Genomic DNA, 24,207 nt, shown 5'->3' on the forward strand with positions numbered 1-24,207 from the left:
TGCTGCATTCCCATCATTTTTTTTTATTTTCTAATTTTCAAGCATCTTCAAAAAACCTTTTTTTTCTGAAATCATTAAATTGATTAAGTCACAGAATAGAACACAACACTCTAGGAGTATGTGTGATGTTAATAATATGAAGAGGATAGTGCATATTAATATAAGGTTTTAAAATTATACCTTATTGTTCAAGACCATGAATACAACTGATGCACAACCCCTTCATCTGCTGGTTTCTCTTTTCTTCACAACATTAAATCATGCAGTATCAGTACAGCACTATTTACTGAGGCATTATTTGCTCTCCATCAATTCATTTTCTGGGTAAACTGTATCCAGCTTACAACAATCCCCCCTCCCCACTCCTGTAAGTGTAATTTGGAAGCCTGGGCAAAATGTTCCCACTCACATAGATATTCAAGCTCAGGTTATCAATCAATTTTGCATCTACCAGCAGATATTAATTTTTGCAGAATTAAGTAGCTTCCTAATTCAGATTTAATTAAATCAAGTGTTTTAGGCATTACAATACCAAATGTTTTAATCGATCCATACCTGCCTACAATACTTTTGGGTGAACAAGCTTCCTTTCACTCCATCCAAATGCTGGTGTTTCTCACCAACACCTCTGAACTCCTAGAACTGTTCCAAAGGCTCTAAACAAGTTTTTTTTTCAATTTGACAAAACTGTTCAGCTAAAACAGATATGTAAAGTGAGAATACTCAGTTTGATCTAGCATGATTTAAGAATATAGTATCAAATTATGTATACAAATGATGTAAGGCATTCTTATCTGTAAGACACAGATATGAGAAAGGCACTTTAGAGGTTCAGTGCCTTTGAGATTAAGTGCCAACTACATTCCTACATATAATTGGCAAAGAATAAACTCCTACGAACATGGGGAGATGAGGGTTACCTCTGAGTGAAGCTTCATAGGATTGGACTTCTGGGAGGACACAGAGATTTTGCAAATATAATAATGGAAGGATATGTGTATTTAATAGAATTGAATGCACTCAAAAATTTGTTACTCAGTACAAAAATACTATTTATGTAAAAACAATAAGTTAGTTTATTTTACAGTACTTTACACTATTATGTAGCAGAACTTTTCATGCTGGAATTTTCTAGCATATACATTATATTCGCACAACTTCATAATTTTGCACAAAGCATCTCCAACAGCATGTCATCCATATTTACTGTTCCAATGATGGGCCTAAAGAAGAGTTCCGCAACAACAGTGGCATTAATGGACCTAAGCATGGACAGAGCCACATTCAGCTTGGCAAATCTGGCCTGGTCCCCTCTGTGAATCAGTCTGACATGTTCATTTAGGGCTTGCTGTGCTTCCTGCTGCAATCCCTGGATGTACTGTACACAGTGCAGCCCTGGCAGATCTAGAAGAGTGAGAAAACAAAGGGGGGGGGGAATAAAAATTAATTTATATCTTTATACTATTCTTTTATCTGCAATATACACAACTGAAGATCGCTTCCTACATTCTACAAACTTGCTTATGAGTTATGAACAATAACATAGTGAAAAAAATACTGTGAACATTCAGTATTCAACTAAGTTCTTCATTCCCATATTTCAATATAAACATGTAGCTTAGCTTGAAATACATTTCAAAATGTATTGTGCCTTTAAAATTAGTGGCATATTTTGCATTTAATTCAGGGACAGTAGGCTACAAAATTATTCTGAACACCAAACTTGAACGGAACTACCAAGTTTTGTAAAATCTTCTAACTACTCAACTATTGTAAAACTTTATTAATCTAGTTATATTAAAACATTTAAACTTATGACCTAATAAGGGTGTTTTAAGAACTGAAAATGTCCCATTGCAATTGGTAGCATTAAACTGGAGATTCTGCGAATGATCTGTTCACAGCCAATCTTATTCATGTTGAAATGTGCATTACTGAGAATTGTATTGCTCCATACTGCAACCCCCAAAGGCTCCAAATTAACACAAGAGCACTACTATAATAAACCTGTGCCAAGCAACCAGTCCAATATTTAATCTTGATCAGTTTGACAATTCTGAATAGCTGTGTCAAATGCATTTGAAAAACACATTCTGTGATTGCTTAATATGGATTCTTCTATTTAAAAATTATTCATGAAGAAAAATAAACAGCATTGGTACTTTTCTCTGGCTTAATGACTGCACATTTTTTAAAATGTTACAAAGTAAAGTAGCAAAGGAGGATGTCTTTAAAATTCTGACCCAAAATGTGAATTTTTATACTTAATACACAATAAAATACAGTATAGTAGTCCCTACTCTTCACCACCACATTCAATAATAATCATAAAACAAACTTTTAACCATAGAAGAAAAAGGAATTTTTTTCATATCACCCTTCTTCATGCTAAACTATTTTTAAAGCCTCAAAGTAAAATAGGGAGTTGACATCTCTGAGAATCTGATCACTTTGAATGAAATCCTGTAGATCTGATAAAATGATAGTATTCTTAAGTTTATAGCCATGTCTAGACCGGTTTATCCATTAAAAAAACTTTCCAGGAGGTATTGTGACCTCATTTTGACAATCTTTTGCTTAATGTAAACAACAGAGGTTATTCTGCCTAAACAACAGAATTGCAAAATAAATAAAATTAATTCTAGTTTTCCAGAAACTAAGCTGAATATGTTACTTTTGTTACTGTTTAGGAAAAATGCTTACAAGATGCTTACATGCTTTTGCAAGGACACATTTTCCTGAGGAAAGCAGATACAAAATTTGAGCCATTCTTTATTCTTTGCTTGTTGACTCTGGTGTACTGTAAAACACTTCTGCACCAAATATTCCAGTGCCAGAGCACTTCCCTTATGCTACATTTAAAAAAAACAACACAGCCCACCAAATTTCATATTCTGTCCTTAATTTACCTACTCTTTCTTCTCCCCCATCTGAAACTCCAAGGAGGATGGCTGTCAGACCTAGTAGCTAGCTTACCTTTAATTATAATAATAATAATTGCAAACCACCAAGTCAATTCTGATTTATGGCAATCTCTTTTCAGGGTTTTCCACATAGAGAATACTCAGAAGTGGTTTACCATTCTCTTCTTCTGGAGTCCTCCGGGAACTGTGCATCTTGCCTGTGGCCACACAGGGTGGCTCTTCTCCCAGGGGAATCGAACTCCCAACCTCTGGCTCCGCAGCCAGAAACCTAAACCACTCATTTACAAGGACAAAACTTCGGAGCCAACAATCGTGGAGTCCAAGCCCCTACTCCAACATCAACCACACCCTTTTTTAAGTACTGGCATCATTTTTCTAACAAAGCTTTCCTACTGCGAACAACTTACCTGCCATGCATTGAAAAGAAATCAACCATTAATGTCTTTCTCAAAGGAGACTGGCTAGAAAAACAAAAGGGCCAGATTAATCCCATCCCCACCTAGTGCAGACCCCGCTTCCTTACTCGGAGCTGAGAACTGCAGGCTGGGACTTATCCCGACTCGCCTCCCTGCTTACCCGGATTGAAGAGCACCGTGCCCTTGAGATAAGCGTACTCCTTGGTGCTGATGTCCAAGCTCCAGCACTTGGCCAAGAAGCCTTTGATGGCTTGGATCTCCCCCGCAGACGGTAGCCTGGGGCTGCTGTCGCTGCCGCCGCCGCCACAGGTCTGCTCCAGCTGCTCTTGCCGCTTGTGCAGCAGCAGGAGTTGCTGCTGTTGTTGCTGCTGCAGGTGCTGCTGCTCCTCCTCCTCCTCCTCTTCCTCCTCCTCGCCCCGCTTGTTGGTCAGTATCCAGTGCAGCATGCTGGGCTCCGTGGTCTCCACCGTCTCGAGGTGCACGCGATCCTGAGCCAGCCCCAGCACGAGGAGCGGCGCCCAGCAGCTGCGCACCAGCACCAGCTGCTCGTCCAGAGGCAGCTCCTGAAAGCAGGGCACGTTCTTGACGAAGCGCAACGTCTTCACCAGCACGGCCGAAGCCGCCTTGCACGCCGCCTGAGGGCTCTTGAGAGCCACTCGCCTTTGCGCCCCGCACGAGCAGCCGAGCCCCACCGCGTGTCCGAGCTGCCGAGGGGGTGGCAGTGGCGGCGGCGGCGGCACCGGGTGTTGTCCGCTTTCAGCCGGCTGGTGACGGTGCTGCTGCTGCTGCTGTTCCTCGCTTTTCAGGATGTTGTAGAGGATACTGCTCTGCCTTCGGCTGTCCGTGCAGCAGCGGCATCTGTTCACGCACGCCATGGCTCCACACGGAGAGCCGGCGGCCGGTGCTAAAGGAGAAAGAGCGGGAAACCCTCGTCCTTTCCACCCCGTAGCCAAGCTCAATACTCCTTCCGTCGCCCTCTGCTTGGCCCTTAACTTTATTTATAGCGCGCTCTTGAGCGCTGGAGTTCAAAGGCACAGACTCTCATTACTGGCTGAAGGGAAAGGACAGGGCGGGGAAAAAAAGCCTCCAGAACTCCACCTTCTCTCCTCCCCTCTTCACTGGGGAGAGAGGAAAAAAAACGCGAGAGAAATTGAGGCGAGAGAGAAAGCACTCGCCTGCCTATGAGGGCTTTTACTTTGTTCTCTGCTCACAATGTGCCTGCCCCTTGTCACCTCAGAGGCAAACTATTTGTTTACAATGTTGTCTCCACGCCCCTCACAATTTTTTTTCTTTTCAAAAAAAAATTTCTCTTTTCGGCTTTAGTTAAACCATCTTCCACGTTAGAACAAAATGATGTCATTATTTCTGTTTTGCTGTTCCCACCTTTACAGTACAGTATTTCGATTAGGGCTTGGAAGGAGTGGAATGCTTCACTCTGAAAGCCAAATACTGTACTGTAAAGGTAGACCAAAGTTTAGGGAATTAAATTTCCTCTGGCTGGAATCTCTCAGTAATTTAATAAAGTACCTTGGGTTTTCTGGGAATTCATCAGCAGAACACTTTTTCATTAAAATTTCAGCTTGCAGGAGAAAGTTTTAATGCACAGCTTGTGGAGAAGGAAGTCTTACAACTAAATCATATAGCTTATTTTTTTTTTCAGTGAAACCCTTTTGCTTTGTATGGGTATATGCTGTGTAATCCAGCTTTTTCTACCTTTTTTGGAATACATTATTGGGTATTTTTACTGCTTCCATGCTGGGCAAATAGGAAAATATTTTACACTAAAATCCATTTCAAAATCAGGGGAAGGAATTTAGTGGTGGTACCAAAAATTACCTAGCCATGAGCTGGAAACCATGACAGAATCTTAATTTCTGACTCTGTAAGAGTGGAGTGTTCTCAGAACTGGGGAGGTGCCTCACACTCACTCTAAAATTTAGACTGAGACATGCCCTGATGCTCAGACCATAAGCCATCTGTGCTATGTCCTTAGCAGTGTTAATGTTGGTATAGTACAGTGATGATGACGATGATGACACTCAAAGACTCTTTTCCTGGGAGGCACAACAGAGTACAGTATAAAACTTCCAGTCTCTGACTGCAGCCAGAGGCACACCTCAATGAACTGTCGGTCAGCCTTGCTCTTTACCTAATAAAATCTGCAAATGGTTTATTTAGTTATTTTAAAGTGGATGAAGAGTTACTAAAAAGGTGGTGGGAGATGTAATTCCTGCAAAGCAGCAGGCCATGTAAACCACACAGCGTTTGGACTGAATCCAGTTTAATGCTGTTAAAAACAAGATGAACAATATGACTGAAAAATCAGGTACACTTGTTTAACGACTTTATCCTTAAAGCCAAAAACAGAACAAAAGAAGAGGTTAAAAAATAACCTTTCCAGTCTTCCATCTAATTCTTCTGTACTTTTTAGACCTTTGTTGTTCTGGAAACAGTTATTTTCTTAAACCATACCTTTGGAATTGGTTTTAACATACAAGCTTCTGCACATCATCAAGTTTTCGTATCCAAAAAGGAGCACCCTTAATTCCGATGTAGATCAATGTACAAAATGCCCGTGCACACAGTCTTATCCACCCACTGAATTCTTTCTTTCAGATACACATCACAGTAAGCCAGGGATCTGCAGAAAACCTGGTTCACCACAAATAATCCAGCATACTGTTTCCCATCGTTCACTCACTCCTACAGTACTTGCAGTGGGAGCACCTAAAAAGATACAGATCTCAGCTTCTGTTTTTTTTCCGGGTGTACTAATACTGGCTTCCAGCAGAGCTGTGTACAATAGATGTATAGGGTACTGGCTGCAGTTTCAGCAGACTGCTACGCTTCTCCAGGTTTTCAGGCAGAAAGACAGGGTAAGCAGCACTAGAAGACATGGGCTTTAAAGGCTGGGCATGCATCTCCATCCATTAACAGAGCCTAAACAACACAAGAAACCCAAATATCTGCATCTGCCAAGTTTCTCCTGAGTTCCTTGCCCTCTATAATTTTTTCATGTACTAACACTGGACTCATGCCATTTGGAACAAGGCAGGGAGTACCACTGTAGCAACTCATAAGTTTTCTTGTTGCACATGCTCTAACATGAGCAGCAGCATAAGGAGCAGCCTAAAGAAAATTCATCCTCCTCACTCTTGCCTGACCCATATCTGTGTCATGAAATGATGCGCTGAGTTGTCATATGGAAGAAATCTGCAATAGACTCAGTTCTTTGTATGTATGTGTCCCCATTCTAGTGACACACAACAGGCTGCCCTGTGGTCTCAATTATTCATCGTGATGTCTCGAGGAATGGGATGATCCTGAATGAGCTGATGTTTAACGCTAGGAAAGACTTATACAGAAAAGATTTGTAGTGGCCTCAATCCTCAAAGGGTATGATAAAATAAAATAACTTTTTGGCTAGGTTTTATTTCTTTTTAGACTGTGTAGGTGAGCAGAAGCAACACATCTGGTTCTCCAGCCCTGGTGAATTCAAACTGAACACCTTGTTGTGAAGGGAAAGACCAGAGACAAGAAGTCTTTCTGGTGGAGCCGTCTCTCCTTAAGACATCAAAAGGGTTATGTGTGGCTACTCCATCTAGGGTAGAAATGGTGGGAAAAGAGGAGAAAGGGCGGGCTCTGGAAGAAGGGGGGTTAGGGGAAATAAATACAGCCCGAGACAATATCCCGGGGGTTAGGGAAACTGTTTGGATGCAGGACCCTTGGACAGGGAAATGGGAACAGGTTCGGGTGCCCAAGGCTGAAGCAGAGAGCTATAGAAGAAGGGGCTTACCCCAGAGACCTTCCTATTGGGGTGAGTCTGAGACCCGGGAATGGAGGAGAAAGATTAGGGAGGAGAAAGAAGCCATCGCCAGAGAAAACGAAGCACGTCGGGCATGGCGTCTAGAAGAACTGCGGAAGATGGGGTGTTGTCTGGATCTTGGGGCGACTCACAAGGAGAGGGAACCCCATTGTGGGGATGGATGGGGGATGAAGAGACCCTCCCGCTTTTGAACCAGACCAAACCAGAGTTTGAGAATGTTGATCCAGAACAGGTAATTGCTGGACCTTGGAACGTTGGTACGGTTAACCCTTTTCAAGAGAATTTATGGTTACCCTTGTGAGAGCCGTTGCTGGAACAAGAGACTCAAACGAGAACATGTTAAAGTTGGAACCCCATTGGTTGAGTTAATAAATGACACAAATCCTTTTTGTAAAACTGAGTCTGGTGATTTATTTAAGAAAAGGAAAGCCCACATACATGAACCTTCACACATGTTTTAAAAAAGTAAGCTGAATAAGTATTTGTCTAAGTCAGGCCAAGTCTTGCTGCTACAGAATAAAGGAACACAGGCAACTAATATATTGTTGTAAATAACACCCATGAATAATTCATGGGCCATGGATAATTCTGCAAATGTTAGTGCATAGTGCTTCTGCTGTAAGTATCTAGAGGTCTGACAAAAATGATAGCTAGGATTTACATATTTGCTGATGGTAGAGCCAACACCTTTTTTCCCCAGGTCTGAACAAATTCTATCACTTGGAAACATGCCATGATGTTGTTGCAGGCATGTAATATACTATCATTCAGTATAATACAGTACAAAATAGGCAGATTAGTGGGTGTGTAGTGAAAATAATGGCTAGATAACTAAGCATCATAATTGCATAATTATGTAATATAAATATTAATTATACACCCATCATTATTTATGTTCATATTCTGCATTTCTTGAGGGGAAAATGTCACTCAGATACTTAAATATCCCAGGCATTCTCTCATACCGATGAATTCATTTGCTTCCCTTCAAACAAGAACCTTTGCATACTATGACAGAAAGACAGAGTGATATGGAAGTGTTCATTATGATTAAATAAATAAATTTCTGGTGGAAGGTTTTGACTTTTCCTTATAATTAGGAGTATATAGTATGTCAACATTATGGTATTAGTGTGAACACTGAGGTGATTTTGAATGAGGAGTTTAAGTTCTGAGAACAAAGACATGTGATCTTCCTTCACAGTTATTTGTAATGCTTATATGAAAATATAGCTGAGAATGCAGATATCTATCACTTGCTTAATTAATATATTTAGAGTGGTAGTTTCCTTTCTTTTGAATCTGATTTTTTTTTTTTGCTTCTTACACTTTGCAGGGGACTTTTTATAGTAAACATGGGAAAATTTACCACAGACTTTCAATTTTCTTTTATAAATTGCATACAATATATTTCATTTATAAGTCATCAATTGTGTACTCATAATTCAACCTCAAATGGGAGTTTCTATAATAAACTGTTTTGTTGGCTTATTCAGTAAACTAGTAGAGGCATGTTCCAATTTTATGAGATTTATTACCTGTGTTGCTGGATGACCTTAGCATCTTGTTCTCTTTCTCCTGGTGATGAGAATTAAGAGTTATTACAGAGTGCAATGGAGACTTCTGATGCTGTTTCAGCTTTAAATAGTTTAACTAAGAGAACCAGCAAGCTTTATCTCAGTCTGCTGTGAAAAGAGAAAACTTCTCTGATTTAAACAGGCAATAGAGAAGAGTCAATTGATTTTTTAAAAAAGATGATCCATATATATCTTCATTTTGTTAAAATAAGTACAGCAATATTGTATTTAAAATAACCAGTGGGGGATGACAGATGGATAGATAGGTAGGTGGGACTGGATCTCTTGACCTCCCATTTTTTTATAAGTGTCCACTTGTAGATTACTGCTCTTGGTCTTTTCCTTACAGATCACTTGCCCATTCTTCAATAAAATAGTTTACCTCCTTTGTTCATCCTCCCCTGCAACAGATAACTGGCCATGAAATATCTCCATGATGGCTATCCGTATTCTGTACCTGCAAACATATAGGCTGTCATTAGGGTCTTTTTACTGAAATATAGGTTTAATCCTACACTTATCCTGAATTGATTGTTTTTCTTTTTTGGAATAATAAACATCTTTTTACATCAGCATCTTTAGTGAATGCTCCCAATTAATAGTCATGGCTTACTAGCTTGCTGCAGTTTGCATAACATCAGCAGTGCAAATTCCTACACCTGTGTAGTTTCTCCTATCCTATTTTTAAACTGAGAGCTGATTTTTTTTTTTACTGACTATGCGATGAAGTCACATAAAATAGCATTTCACTACAAGGATCTCTTACATTGTCATATGGCTTCCATTAATTGTGCACTTTAACCTTTCCATTGTGGTTGCCATGATATTTTGTATGTACCTAATAGGAATGCTCAGCTGTTGTGAATGTTGTGAATACAAGGCTAGATACATGGTTTAAAAAAACAACATTAAAATAGTCTTCTGCCAGATTTATTTGGATGTACCTGAAATAAATTTATCAGTCCATTTTCATAAAGAATGAAAGCATGATCACTCAGAATTCATTATATGATAAGCACAACTTCCTGTCCTTTGAATTTTTCACAACTGAATCGAGATGCAAATTTCCAGTTTTTTCAGAAAAAAAGTTTTTTCCTCCTGTGATTTTTTTTGGGGGGGGGGATTGATTTTCTGGGAAATTTTACATCTCTGGAGAGATCTTAAATACATAGTCTCAGAAGTCTTTCACTAAGGTCTTCATTTTAAATAGTTTGAATACCATGTCACAGACATATTATTTAACATTGTGAAGTAACATATTCCATACTCTTTTTTGTTTTCAATTTTTCCAGGAAAAAAATGGCTTTTTTTTTGGGGGGGGGAGAGTTTGTCCCTCAGTTTTTCAGAGTTTTTTTCCCCAGACCTTCCCATCTCTACTACTCAAGTCACTACACATACAGATGGGGTGAATTTATAGTTGTAGTGGGCTTAAACATTAATTTCATGAAAAGAATTATTATCTGTGGAATTACTGCTTTCACTGATGTCAAAAGGGGAGAAATACATGAAAGCAATTTCCTCCAGTTAGGAAAAAATTCTCTCCAGTATTTGTGAGGTAAAAATAAGTACTGTATACCAATGGTCCATTGAGTGTATTGATTAACAGGTTTAAATAAGCTAACTGATTTCAAAAGGGCATGGTTTCATAGGATACTGTGTTGTCAAACATATCCCAGAAATTTCCATAATAACATCTTCAAATGCCTGACATGTCTATTCAGAATTTCAAATGGACAACATGGACTTCAGCTCCTGATCAGATTCCTGGGGGCACTCACTGACTTAAAAGGAAAACTTTGGATTACTCTGAGTTGACAAGAAACCATAATAGTAAAAAGAACAAACAGCCAGATTGCTAACTGGGCTGGTCACAGAGATCATATAAATCCCCCCATCCCCATCCCCACCCCCGTTATAACAGCTCTGCTAGCTACCTATTCATTTCCAGGTAGAATTCAAAGTGCTGGTTCTAACCTATATACTGTAGCCCTCTAAACAGCTTGGGCCCAAGCTATCTCAAGGACTATATCTCCCTTTATGAGCCTGGTTGCATGTCAAGATTATCAGGAGAGGGCTTTCTCTCAGTCTCACCACCTTCACAGGTACGTTGGGTGAGTACACGGGAGAGGGCCTTCTCTGTTGCTACAATACATCCCGGATTTTGTCAGGCTACAAACAATTCATGTCATTTTCTGCCAGCATCAACCCAAAGCCTACCAGGTGATTCACTCTTGTCTTTACTTTGATTTACCAGATTTTGCTCTTACTCTACTTACTCTAGTTCTAGCACTATCGAAAAGCCGGACATTATTTCTGGGTATGACTCAGGGCCTGTCCATATTATTTGTTCTGTTTTCCTTGCACCCATAATACTAGTGCTGCATCCTGGTATCCACAAGACATACAACTGAAACCAGTGTCAAAAGAATCAAAGTGGGACAACAGAAAAAAACTGCACTTTTAATAACACCAGCAGCTTTTTGTTCTGATTTGCTGTGATATACTCCAGTGCACAATCTACTCATGGTGATCTAGTTCCACACTGATGTGTGCTAATCCATGCACTTTGTGCGCGGGAATTTCCTTGTGAGCTTGTTTCTCACCATTACTTCCCACTTCACCATGCCTTTCTACCACTTTTATTTAGTTTTCTTGGGATATCAGCTCTTTTACATTCAGCTTTTTTTATTTTATAACTATTTCATCATAGCGCAAAAGAAAGAACTACACATTTTTAAATAAAATTGAAATGCATTGACACAAAAGCATTAAGATTTGAAAATGGTGGGTAGGTAAAACAAAGTAAGGGAAGAACGAATGAAATAAGTTAATAGAGAACAGAGAATAGACCAGCTGTTCCTATGTACTTTTCTTTATTCTTTTTTTAATGTTATCAATTTTGAACCATTGTGAAAAGTGAAAAATTAAAATAAAATAAAATTAGGAAGCATTATACCAAAAACATGAAGGTTTCAAAATGGTTGATGGATAAAACAAAGAGAGAGGAGAAAGTGAAGTACTCATGAATAAAACAAAGAGAGAGGAGAAAGTGAAGTAGGAGGGAGTAGGGCAGATATGACAAGCAAAAGGAACAGACAGTCTGCGTTGTTGTAGTGGGCTGAAACATTAATTTCAGGGAGCAAATTCCAGATGTGTGTGGACAGGTGGTACCGGGACAACTCAGTGTATCACAGTATATCTAGCAACAATTCTTGCCAATATCAGGCTGGTCTGTTCAAATCCGCAACAAAAATAGCCAGACAACTCAGAACAATTGGGGACAGCGTCACAATGTGGATGATCCTTTACTCAGATGGTGCTGATCTCTGGACTTCCTATGAATACAGAAGTAGGTAAATAACTCTGCACATCTTGATCAAGGCCATGCTTGGTTGTATACAGGGATCCTAGACAAGAGCTTGGATGCTAAACAGAAGAATCCTCACTGGCTGGGGTCAGGTTGATAATTAATGAGTAGATATTGTTTAATGTCTTGTTATCTGAGAACCGTAATGAATGTTAACTATGCCATGTTCATCACTGTATCTTCTGTCAAAAAGATAAAGATATTAATTCTGTCTGCAATGAAAAGGTAACTTAAAACAATGGAATTGACACAATCTCCTTGCTTTTTCTTGGCTACTTAGCAATACAGTATTGATATGTAGTTTAGAAAAATATTTTCAAAAACCAACTAAAAACATGGATGTTTGTGCAGGCCTTCCCTCCAGTTAACCCTTGATTACTTTTCTTTTCTTTTTCTCTCCTTTTCTTCTTTGCCATCTTGAATAATTTATTAATTTTTAGCTTATGTTATAATTTTTATGTGTGTATATTTGTACGTTTTTATCTATGCATTGGATAGAGTGGTTGGAAGACCAGATGGGTGGGGTATAAATTAAATAAATAAATAAATAAAATAAATGTTAGTTCATCTGGAAGGTTTCATCCCTACCACAGAAAAGTAAATGCTTTAATTCTGATTGTTGTCATTGCCTCAGTTTTTATATGATGTCTTATACTTTTGTCACCAGGCATAATTTAGTTGAATACATCCCAAAACTCACATTTTATCAAATAAGGTATCTGCTGCTTGTTGTAAGTGAAAAGAAAAGTGAAGTAAAAATGATTCTTCAGGTGTTTTTTTTTAATTCTTCAATTTGGTTTTATATTTCAAGCTGCCCAGTCCCAGAGTGCCCCCAGAAAAAAACCTAGAAGGAGTTGCCTTAAGTCAGAATCAGCTTGATTCCACTCAATTATCTATCTATCTATCTATCTATCTATCTATCTATCTATCTATCTATCTATCTATCTATCTATCTATCTATCTATCTATCTATCTATCTATCTATCTATCTATCTATCTATCTATCTATCTATCTATCTATCTATCTATCTATCTATCTATCTATCTATCTATCTATCTATACGTACTGATTTCTTTAATACAAACCTTTTCAAAATAAACTAATGGTCAAAATGGGTTTATACCCTGTTTCCCTGAAAATAAGACCTAACCTGAAAATTAGCCCTAGTATGATTTTTCAGGATGCTCATAATATAAGCCCTATCCCAAAAATAATCCCTAGTTAAGTGAAACCCCACCCTTCACCATTGTGCAGGAACCAGAAGATGATGACATTACTGTATTTGAATAAATGTAGATTGTTGTACATTAAAACATATTCCCTGAAAATAAGCCCTACTACAGTTTTTGCAGCAAAAATTACCGTATTTTTCGCTCCATAAGACGCACCTTTCCATAAGACGCACCAATTTTTAGGAGAAGAAAACAGGAAAATATAATCTGTTTTCTTCACTCCATAAGACGCACAGACTTTCCACCCCCCTGTTTTGTGGGGGGAAAGTGCATCTTATGGTGCGAAAAATATGGTAATATAAGGCCCTGTCTTATTTTCAGGGAAACATGGTATCTTTTGATGACATCATCCAAAATAAGATTTTACAGGATTTCAAAATGAAGCTAGTAAAATCCTGAACTTGAAAATGTTCCAGGACAGGAAGGGCATACAAGTTGGGAGGATGAAAAAGGGAGAGTGCAGAAATGTGAAAATAGACTTGAATGATGGTGCGTACTGACTGTTGAACTTTCAGTGTTTGAAGCCCTTTAGGTTTTTTATGCTTTCAGAAATTATCATGATTTAAGCCATTTCACACCACTTAAAGCAGCTGTGTACCAGTGCAATAGCTGGCACAAAGCATGATATATCCAAAAATAAGTATTTTAAAGTTTGGGCTTGATCCATCCAAAAACATACGTCGATTATATCACTGTTTCAGCTAAAATCATCTGAACAAAAAGGTGCTTAATTGGGATGGATTTGAGTTTTGCAACAGCTGTCTTGAGGTGTTCATATTGGAGCAGAACTACAGGGAGTAAGGATTCCATAGCCAGCAGGCTATGCTATGCATAAGAATGTCCACTGTTTTATCTCCATTTGAAGTATATTTTCCAGTGGTCCAGAAGATTTCATAAGTTACTTGTTGGAAATCTTCAAGAATCCCCCTAACCAGCATAGTTAGTAGCATGTTGGCTGGCAGATTAATAGAATCACAGAATTGCAGCACTGAAAAGAACCTCAAGAATGAAATCCATTCCCCTGCTGAAACAGGGAATCCACAGATAACTCATGACTGCAGATGGCTATCCACACTCCTATTGAAAAACTCCTGATGAAGGCCAACACTCTCCATGGAAGTGCTTCCTAATGTTTAGTCAAAATGTCCTTGTTAATTTGAATGCACCAACTTAGGCCTTACCCTCAGAAGCTACACAAAACAAGATTGCTCCATATTCTACATGAAAGTGCTTCAAATACTTGAAGACAGTTATCATACCACCTTTTTATCAGGCCAAACATAACCAGCTCCCTCACTTGTACCTCATAAGCATTGCTTTTTCTATGTTAACCCTAACCCAAACCCTTCATCATCTAGCTTGCTCTTTACTTGGCCTATCCCAATTTCTCAATGCCTTCTTAAACTACAGTGCCCAGAAGTGAACACAATGTTCAGTAAGGCCTGACGAAAGCAGAACAGAGTGATAGTGGGGATGTGAATCATGGCAAAAAAAGCAAAAGGTGGGGGAGGGATCCTTTTTTAATCCTTGCAGTAAAGTTTCTCTTGCAAGGCTTCTTTTTTCCTTGAGAAACCTCACTCTGAATCTTGTGAGATGAGAGCAGGTGTCTTAGTTTCAAAAGAAGCTGAGAAATCTTGCTATGTAAGCAAAAGTCTTGGTGAGACGTTTCACCATAGAGAGAACAACAAAATCAGCTAAAATGTTAGATTCTTTCCGTAATCTCCACACTCTTAATTAGTATTATTACTTCTCTTGATCAGGACACTAGGCATTTGTAGATTCACTCTAGTATTTATTTATTAAATTTCCCCCCACCATGTCATACTTTTGATTCTGTGAGTTATAAAGAAACTTTTCCCATGCTCTGGGATTGACTCAAAGGAGAGTCAGATCTAGTATTCAATCTGGGGTATACAGGGTGAGGCACTCCCTCAAATTCTGAGGTCCCCAAACATGTAGGTATGTGATGATGATAGTGATGATGATGAACCAAGTTCTCAAAAGGAGAAATTCTATGAAAATAAATGTCTGTGCAACATTAAATTCCCCAACAGTGTTGACAATCAATGCAGGAGTTGTGGAGCTTCCCACAACCTCTTTCTCCTGTGCAGTTGACACAATTATTGAGGTATTAGTGGAATATAGGTTAGGTTTATTATAAATGTGAAGGAGGACAAGGGTTTGCATCTATTACTTCAGTTTCCCCACCTCATCAGGAAGACATTTTCCCACCATGGGAACCATGATTCCATGTTATTCCCATGAACCATTTTCCTTTGAAGATGTTTGTTTCTGAACTTGCTTTTTTAGATTTCAGGCACGTTGCATGCCATTTCAGCATATTCATCTGTCTGCAGCGTTCTCAACATAAGCAAATTGTTCTTTTGTCCTTCACCTCATAGGGAGAAAAATGCTGTCATCGCTCAAATGTAACTGACCATCAGCCTAGCAACATTTTAAAATAGCCCTGTCTTCATTAAACGTGTGAGAAAGAACTAAATTGGTTGGTGACAGCAGTTTTATAATAAACAGAAGGGCTGTACAGTTTGACATATAACAGCTGACCAGTGTCACAGTAGGATCTCCTATCTTTACCATGCATGGCATAATTTATTAGGGGTTTCCTTTTCCTTCTCCCAAGAGACCCTTCATTAAAACCATCAAGGCCATTTTGAAACAGTCTACATTAGATTAGACATCTTTATCTAAGTTAGGTTAAAAATAATACACATTTTTCCCTTTGCTTCCAAAACATACTTTTTTAGCCTCATGAAACAAGTAGGGGGTAAATTTTGACACAGGAGATTGAAAAAAAAAACTGAACTGGACCAAATGTCCTCATACCATTCTGTGATTATACCGTAGTGTTAAGATACCTATTTTTTGTATAGATGGAAGAACAATAATAACAATATTTATTTATTTATTTATTTTAGTGCACCATTACCAATGGTCTCTGAGTGGCGTACAACAATATTAAAACTTTAGAAAAACATTAAAACCATTAAAAATACCCTATATTATAATAATACCCTATATTAAAACAGTCAGTTTATCATTAATAAACCTTGCTGCTCATACCGGCTAAAGGATACTATTTAATTAAAATGCTGGCTAAAGATAGACAAAATTAAGGTTTGGACTTTCTGCCTGCAGTAGAAAAACCCTGCCCTTCTTGCTTAACTATATTAAAATCTGTTCATCTAAGAAAGGCCCAGGCATGATGAATAAACATCTATAGTTAATTAATATGTACATTTTTCTTCCTTGGTATCCTTTCTCTTTATGTTCTTTGTCAATGACGAGGTGTAAATGGCTCTTTCTTGTCATGCCCCAAACCCTGTTTTATGCAATCCAAAGACAAGTCTGAATATTAATAATTCCTGGACATCTTATGTCCTGGTTATTGTGATGTCTAATATATACACTAGGCAAACTGAAAAAGAAAATTTGTCTATATGTTATATAATAGTTCCAAACATCTTTTTTTATTATTTGTAAAGACAGCCTGAGTTCATTTCTTTTAATTTGCTTTGACTTTGGACCAGCAAAGAGTGAGTAGATGTACCAAGAAAGGATGATACAGGCATCTGTGCCATCACCTTGTGTCTTACACACATAGTTTGCACTTCCTTCAGTTGATCTTTCATGTTGAAGTCACATAACTACTGAAAAACTACCTGATGCCAAAATAAACAATGCACTTATATATTTTCTTTTTGTTTTGTTCTTTTAATCTCATGTCAGATTTCTTTCTTGCTTTTCTTTTTAAAATTATTGTGTTCACAAAATCTTCCAGTGCAGTTCCCTTGTGGATATAATTATGTCTTCCATTTCCCATGTATTATAATATGCTACAATTTAAGGTAAGTTTGATAGATTATGTTTTCTTGGGTCTATGGTAACAAATGATAGATGTAGATCTTAGCCCAGGACAGCTATTCTGCATCATCATTACCACCAACACCACCGTCATCACTGTTATGAATGTTTCTAGAGGTTAAAAATTCAGGACACTCTCCCTTGGGTTTACCAATCGATGTGAAGGCTTGCTTGACAGGCATACTTCTTCCTGTTTGAGACAGCTTTCTCCTGCATGAGTCCCAAAATGTGGAATGCACTCCTTTCAGAGCTACAATTTCTACTCTTGCTGTTTGAGGAAGAGTATGAAAACATTTTTTTAAAAAAATACTGGTTTATGATAATGGCCAGAATCCTACTGGCTGTTTTAATCAAGCATAATTGCAACTAGTAGCAAATTGCCAGTAGTTGATGTGTCAGTTGGATGACTTTGCATATGACACGAAATAGAAGTGGGGATTCATTTACTTGTGACAATTCACTGCTGAAATTACACCATTGAACTTTTGCTGGTGTAAATACAAAATAGGATTCTGGCCAGTGCACAATCTTTTAGGATTATTTTAACTGTCTATTGATTTTAATGATTTTGTTTGTTTTTAGTTGATTTTAATTATTTTATGGTTCAGTCTGTTTCTACTGTTATTTTTATTCTGTTTTATGACTATAAGCTACCTCGGGCAGTACCTCACAATGGAAAGATGGGGTACAAATGTAACAGATTATCATTATCATCTTCATCTAGAATTCCTGAACATTATGATACATACTGTTAGAGGATCCAGAGTATATGTCTCATTTTCCTCATCTACAGGTGATGCAGTAACGGGTCCTTCTGTGCAATCTAGTGTTGTTAATGGACTAGACGAGAGCCAATATATTGAAACTGAATCAAAAAAAGACAGAGATCCTACTGCTGGGTGCACCACTGGGCTGGTTAAAGGGGTATTTACCTGACCTTGATGGGGTTACATGCCCCCTGAAGGACCAGGTTTGTAGATTGGGTGTATTCTTGGACCCATCACTCTCCATGGAGATGTAAATATTTTCTGTAGCTAAGAATGTCTTTCATCAGTTTGAGTTGATTGCCCAGTGGTGCCGTACTTGGAGAAAGAATGCCTAACAACAGTGATTCATGCCTTGGTGATCTCTACAACAGACTACTTTAACACTCTCTACATAGGGCTGCCCTTGAAGTCAGTACAGAAAATTCAGCATAGCCAAAACATGTCAGCCAGACTAATAACAGGAGGTCAGGTCAGCCCCCTCCCTTTTATCGTTCAACCAACAGCTGAAAAACCATGTTTTCAGACAGGCTTTTAGAAATCATGACTAAGTCCCTGAATGGCATTTTTTTTTTACAGTTAAGATGGTTTTTAATATTTTACCTGTTTTAATTATTCAGTGTATTTTGATCAGTTTTATAATTAAATTGTTTTTCAATGTATCTTACTGTGTTTTAATTCTATTCTTTTTAGTACTATGAGCTGCCTTGAGTCCCCTTATTGAGAGAAAGGTGGCCTATAAATAAGACAATTTTTTAAAAAATAAATAAATAAATAAATAAATAAATAAATAAATAAATAAATAAATAAATAAATAAATAAATAAATAAATAAATAAATAAATAAATAAATAAATAAGCAGATATGAACTCATGTCCCCATTGGCACATCTTTATTGGGTCTCTGTTAATTTCAGAGAGTGTGTAGACGATGGGGAGGTATACAAACTGAAATAATAAATAAACATACCACATAAAATATCTCACTGAACATTAAAACAACCACTCTATGTAGGCAAGTATCATCCCAAGGTCATAAATCAGATGCTGAGACTAGGGAGTTAATGGATGAAGTGAGAAGTCACCTTCGTAGTTTGACTTTGATTTATGCACAAAAGACATGCTACAAAAGACCCTAAGATAGTTGGGCTGAAGGCATTTGTTGCTCTTCTTGTACAAGCAGACTTGTCCCCCCGGTACCAGTTCTGGTACAGTTAGGCAAGGACGTTTGCTTCACTGAGTGAAATGTTTCTCTTCTCTTCATTGTTAGTAATTTGGTTAATTTTAAATCTGAATTTCATGAATGACAAACTCGGGATGCCAAAAAGATTGTAGTGGTGTGTTTTTAGAAAATAATAGTTTCTTTAATGTTCATGTGCAGCAGGAACATTTAGAACAATAATTGCTCATGAAGGAGTCAGCCCTGTAATGTAATGTGGCAAATAAACTCTTATTACACAGAGGTCACTGTTCAGTTTTATGTCCGCACACCTTTAGTGGGCCACATGTAACTTCATTTATTTTTGTTCTAATTCGTTTGTATTGTTCTTTGCTGAAGCTTGTAAAGTTCTGCTCCTGCTTCAATGGCTGCTCTAATAAGATGCTGTAGGAAAGCTTTTTAATCTTCTTCCTCAAGAGTTCACCCTCTCACGCCAACTTTTATAACAGTACATGGACAAGAAAGTACTTATATTGAGAGGCAGCCGTGTGAACTATCTGGGCAGGAAAGGTGAGAGGCGGTCCATTTATACTTCTAAAGTACAAGAAGATTGTGTTTCGGCACATTAACTTACAATTTGTCTAGAGTACAGTTGATAATACATAATTGGGCACAACATTATTAGAGAAAGAGAGTATATTTTTAAAAGGTATGTATTTCCACTTAGAGGCACAAGCTTCCAGTTCACAGCCAAGCTCAGTTCCATTCACTTAAACTGAGTCAGTAAGTTCAAGAAGGGCCATGTATGGTGGGCTTCTCCCACCATAAGTAATAATGATTGTTACCAATAAATTAACAATTTAAGAAATTAGTAACACAACAAGCTAACATCTCCAACAATCCTGGGCAGCCGCTTCAAGGTTCACTCAACCTTCCATCCTTCCAAGGGCAGTAAACTGAGTACCCAGTTCACTGAGGAGGCAATGTATAGCCTGCATACTTAAAATGTAAAGCTCTCAGAGAGTGCTTTAAGCAGTATGGGGTGGTATAGAAGCTGCACACTTCGCTTCCCCCTCCTTCATTTGCTAAAAAATGGGGGCCAGCAGTCTAATTAAGGAGGCATGGAAAGCCAGCATTTTCATACATGTACTTGCTATATGGAATGTTTTTACAGATGTACAAATTACTTGGGTGCTGCTTATCCCATTAAGTGGTTATACTATAGGGAAGCATTCTTCTCACTGGCTCTCTAAAGGAAGTTTTCAGAAAATAAAATCCCATTGTCCCCAGCATCTGTTTGATTTACTGAAATATTTAGGTAGTCAGGGATTACACTTACAGATAAAAACGCAGGGATGTTTGGAGGTTGTTTTTTTTTAAACACCAACAGAAATCCTTGACACTGACCTACTTTATTCTTGCATTATTTTAAAAAAGATATTGTGTTGAATATGGTGTCCTTGTGTGGAAGTTGAATAGTTTTACTACAGGAATTTAAAATAACACAGATGTATCAAGTGTTTGATTTCTGCTGTTTAACTGCTTCAAGAGCAACTTGTATCACAATCCATTTAGTGCAGCGGTACCGCTAGAGATGTTGTGGAAAAGGTCTTGGGGTTTCTGTATCGCTGTCTTAGAAGGATGCTTCACAAATAACATGCTCATCACTTGTGTACGAAATCAAACAATGGGGTGTGTGTATGAATATGAACAGGTAAGATAAAAGAGGCATGGAAGCTCAGTGTTAAAGAAGAAACATCACGTGATTCAAATGCTGACCAGTGCATTTGTTGAAGTGTCGAAGCAACAGAAAAGTAGCGGCGGGGAGTGCGCTATACCGCCTGCCAGGAACTTATACCATTCAGATTTTTCTGAATTTTTTTAATTAGCTATTCTGCTGGGTGCTTTTCAGCAACAAGAAAGTAAAGAATTAGTTTTTAGAAGCCAGCAATTATAACAGCAACTAACTCCTTTTCAGTAGACTTTGAACTGTAGTTGCATAAGAAGCATGCCAAGATCTGAGATTATGGGCATTCCAGAGGAGAAACATCTTCCCAACAATTTTGATTACTTTGTCCTAGACTCATTATGAATCTATTGGTAAAACTATTTAAAGGGTCTGGATTTTAAAATGATACAATGAAGATTTACGTGGCTGAACATTGTCCCAGCCTCTGAGGCTACCGGCTACACTGACAAGCCAAATCATAGCAATTTGGCTTAGCTGTGGCTTGACTCTCAGCCTGTTTTATGCTTCTGCTCATATTAGGTGATCACATAGAGACCATGGATTGTTTTTGTGCTAGTGTCTACATTGACTCCTCAATCCATGCCACAGCCCCATTTCCTTTGAACCCATCCCCTGCCAATCCCTGACTTATTTTCTATAGTCAGTTGTAAAGCCAGTGGGCTGTTTAAGGTGTTGCACAGTGCTAGAGAAAAGGGACAATTTTCTCCAAAATGTATAAAAAGATACACCCATACCATGGAAATATAGTAGTCTGCTGTAGTTCGGTGGAATAGCCAGTATTTCATATCAATTTTCTCTCTCTTTTTTTCCATGCAGAGGTGATCTAGCGCTAAACTGATAGCAGCGGGTCTAGTTTTTCTTAATGAGTGCTCTCTGCTGAGATGTGCAAATTAGCACATACAGTGGTAGCTTGACTTACAACCATAATCTGTTCCAGAAGATGGATGCAACTCAAAATGGTCGTAAGTCGAAGCACCATTTCCCATTGAAATGCATAGGAACGTGATTAATTCGTTCCAGCAAAAAATAATAATAACAACAAAAAAGAAGCCTGGTTGGAAGGCTGGGGCTTTTAAAAAAAACACACACACAGCAAAGCAAGCTCCATGGCTGGGGTTTTTAAAAAAACAAACCAAAAATAAACAGCAAAGCATGCTCCGTGGCTGGGGCTTTAAAAAAAAACCCAAACCAAAAATAAACAGCAAAGCAAGCCCCGAAGGCGCTGGGACTGGGGGGGGGGGGGACCAGCAAAGCAAGCCGCGGCACTGGGGCTACAAAAAAACTCACCAAAAAACAAAACAACAACACAGCACAGAAACATAACCCCCACAGCCCAAAACCACGCTGCAAAAACACCCAGAACAGTTTTTAAAAAGCAGAAAACATCACCTTACCTTACCAGGCAGCCTCCTCCGATTGCACACTCTCTAACTCACAGGTGTCAAAAGCAAGGCCCGCGGGCCAAATCCGGCCCGCCAGACCTCGACTGATGGCCCCCGGAGCCGCCGCCAGCCTTGCAGCCTCCCCCCCTTTTTTTCCAATGAATTTACTCCGTGCCTGCACGGAGTAAATTCATTGAAAAAATGGCTCAAGTTAACAAGGCTACGTCCTCCTTCCGATTGGCTGTGGCGCTGTCACTCCTTTCCTCTCCCTCCGCCCCCGCTGCCCCTCTCTCCCTCCCGTGCCTGTTCCTCGCTCGCTCTCGGCCTGAGGCGAGAGCCGTTCCCAAGGCCGCGCGAGGAGGGGGCTCCGCGCCGCCTCTGTCACCCCGAGGGGAAGGGAAGGGAAGGGGAGCGGTGGGAGTTCCTGGCCGGGCTCCGAGGCGGAGGGAGGAGATGCTGGGGGGACGCGGGAGGCAGCGGTCAGCGCGGCCCGGAGGAGAGGGAGAGAAGAGGGAACGCGGAGCGATTCGCCGGCCTGGTTGGGTAACGTCGGAGGCGGCCGTTCGACCCAGCCGCGGAGAGAAGGGAGGGAGGGCGGGAGGGCTGGCTGGTTGCTCGCTTCCCTTCCCTTCCCTTCCCTTCCCTGACATTCCGTTCTCTCTCTTGCTCGATTGGAATGCCTGAGGATTTGAAAGGACCGAAGAATGCGTGGTTTTTTTTGGCGAGATCCAAGCAGAGTTGCATATACTAAATAACTCTCTCTCACTCTCTCTCTCTCTCTCTCTCTCTCTCTCACACACACACACACACACACACACACACACACACACACACACAAACCGGCACTTTCCCTTCCTTCACACACACATACGCATTCTCTTTCTTCCTGTAACTCTCTCTGTCTCTCTCTCTCTCTTTCTCTTTCACACACACAGAACCCGGCACTTTCTCTTCCTTCACACACATACACACACACAAACACACACACACACACATGTTCTCTTCCTTCCTGTATCTCTCTCACACACAGAAACACACACACACACACAGAGACCCCGGCACTTTCTCTTCCTTCACACACACACACACACACACACACGTTCTCTTCCTGTATCTCTCTTTCTCTCACACACACACACACAGGCACTTTCTCTTCCTTCACACACACACACACACACACACACACACACACACACACACACACACACACACACACACACACACACACACACACACATTCTCTTCCTTCCTTTTCCCACCAAGTCGGATGGGGTCCTTGCAAGGCCATCAGTACAGATACAACCGGCCCTTTGATGGGGACCAAACTGCTGATGCGGCCCCCGAGTTTGACACCCCTGCTCTAACTGCTGGGGTGAAAGAGCTACAAAGAAGCAGCCTCATCCGCCACCTACAGTTAGAAATTTGAATTTCCTGCCTTTCCCCCCCTGCCTTTTTTTTTATTGTAACTTGACGCTCCAGCCACAATTCAAAGCAAATCGATATGCCCTTAATCTGCTATTAATTTATAGGGTTTCCCTCCACACACTCCTCAGAGTCCTTCGGACCACTTCTTCCATCATGTTCTTCCTTTGTAAGCTTCCTTTCCATCCTCCTCCAATTTCTGAACTCCAAAAATAGAAGTGTGGAAATGTAAGTAGACAAAAAAAGGTGGGTTAAAAATATTTAGAGAAACAAATACACAATTCAGGTATTCAAAACTGTCCACATACATCCCTAAAACAAGTAAGTCTACATAAATTTATACATAAAAGTTCCAGACAGGCAGAATCATCACAGACAGAACCAGGTGCTTTGACAAAAAATGCTAATAAGGTTTTCTGTCAAATTCCATGACAAAATGATTTCTGCAAAGTGATTCAGCTTGATTTCAGCAAGAAGCAAATTACTGGGATTGGTGGTAATGACAA

The 24,207-nt window shown here is 39.3% G+C and overlaps 1 protein-coding gene across 1 annotated transcript; it reads right to left on the minus strand.

Moving 5' to 3' along the window:
• Nucleotides 1–1,052: 1,052 nt before the first annotated feature.
• NR0B1 (nuclear receptor subfamily 0 group B member 1) lies at nt 1,053–22,191 on the minus strand. The gene is made up of 2 exons (XM_020791008.3): nt 3,501–22,191; nt 1,053–1,404 (listed from the first exon to the last, which is right to left on the minus strand). Exons 1-2 carry the CDS (start codon nt 4,213–4,215, stop codon nt 1,160–1,162), a joined length of 960 nt encoding a protein of 319 aa, XP_020646667.3. The 5' UTR covers nt 4,216–22,191; the 3' UTR covers nt 1,053–1,159.
• Nucleotides 22,192–24,207: the final 2,016 nt, after the last annotated feature.

This window comes from Pogona vitticeps, chromosome 3 (assembly GCF_051106095.1).
Source record: "Pogona vitticeps strain Pit_001003342236 chromosome 3, PviZW2.1, whole genome shotgun sequence".
Lineage (NCBI taxonomy): Eukaryota > Metazoa > Chordata > Lepidosauria > Squamata > Agamidae > Pogona > Pogona vitticeps.